This window comes from Sphaeroforma arctica (assembly GCF_001186125.1).
Source record: "Sphaeroforma arctica JP610 unplaced genomic scaffold supercont1.8408, whole genome shotgun sequence".
Lineage (NCBI taxonomy): Eukaryota > Ichthyosporea > Ichthyophonida > Sphaeroforma > Sphaeroforma arctica.
Window position 1 is genome coordinate 1 of NW_014032150.1, and position 1111 is coordinate 1111.

At 40.8% G+C, this 1111-nt stretch overlaps 1 protein-coding gene across 1 annotated transcript; it reads right to left on the reverse strand.

Annotated features, from left to right (window-relative positions):
• Positions 1-33: 33 nt before the first annotated feature.
• On the reverse strand, positions 34-701 carry SARC_16573 (50S ribosomal protein L11 methyltransferase; the record flags this gene model as incomplete). Its single annotated transcript, XM_014289321.1, has 3 exons — positions 34-110; positions 382-511; positions 685-701. Coding segments are annotated over 3 exons (224 nt in total), but the record flags the coding sequence as incomplete, so codon positions are not given.
• Positions 702-1111: the final 410 nt, after the last annotated feature.

Genomic DNA, 1111 nt, shown 5'->3' on the forward strand with positions numbered 1-1111 from the left:
AATTGCGTAATAATACTCTGCAATTACACATACTTGTTGTCGTAGTCTCGTAACGTTGTCACGTCGCACTGGACAATCTCCAGATCACATTCCATTTCATCAATATTCCTCTGGATTGTGTTAAAAACGAATCGACAATTGAGGTTACGGATTAGAACAGGGTAGTTAACAATTTTGGCGAACAATACACAACTGATGAGCACCCTTTGTACCATCTCCCAGTCAGACGCCAATGATGAGATGTCATTGCGCTCGCTAAAGCACCGTAAAGCTAGCACCGGCTACTGATACGACAGGCTACCTCACAATCTCAATATAACAAGGTCTGTCCTGCGATGTGCACTTCGTGTATCTATGACCGAAGGTTGAATCCATGGATACCTGAGCAATCTCTATCACGTCTTCGTCGAGCTCGAACCCACACACATAGTCAGCGCCCAGCATCTCAGCTGCAATACTGAGCACACCAGGGCCACATCCTAAATCTGCTACTCGTTTCTCGGCAATGTCCCTGGATGAGAGAAGATACGTTGGAAATACTTCGTTCAGATTCAGATATCCGTTTTTGAGTCCTTGTTCGTGTCAGGTTCACGCGTAGAAAATAGAGCAACCCACACATCCTACATCAGATACTGTGCAGTGAATTTATTTTAAGTCTCCACTGGAACGCTCACATGCATATACCCCAAAGTCAGGATCATCCGTACAGCTACAAGATGTATGCTTCACATAGCAGTCTGCGATGATAATCAATGAGAAGAAATAATAAATAGTTCTAAATATCAGAAAGGCATCACCAATACACTCCACTGCATTCAAGGAAAATAGATGCATGTCTACATCAACTTGTTTGCATTTGGAGATTCGATCGATATGTGTGATCACCAAATGCATAGTTTTAACATACAAACCACATGCCTCAAATACACAGCTTATTATTTAAAGATGGTGCTATCTGCTCCCTGTGGCATACTACTGTTACCACTCCATCACGTGTATTTGATATAGAGGTATACGCTATCCTGCACATTAATCTACGCCACTATAAAGTAGAATAAACATGTGTATGTATGCATGTATATATATATATATATATATATATATTATATAA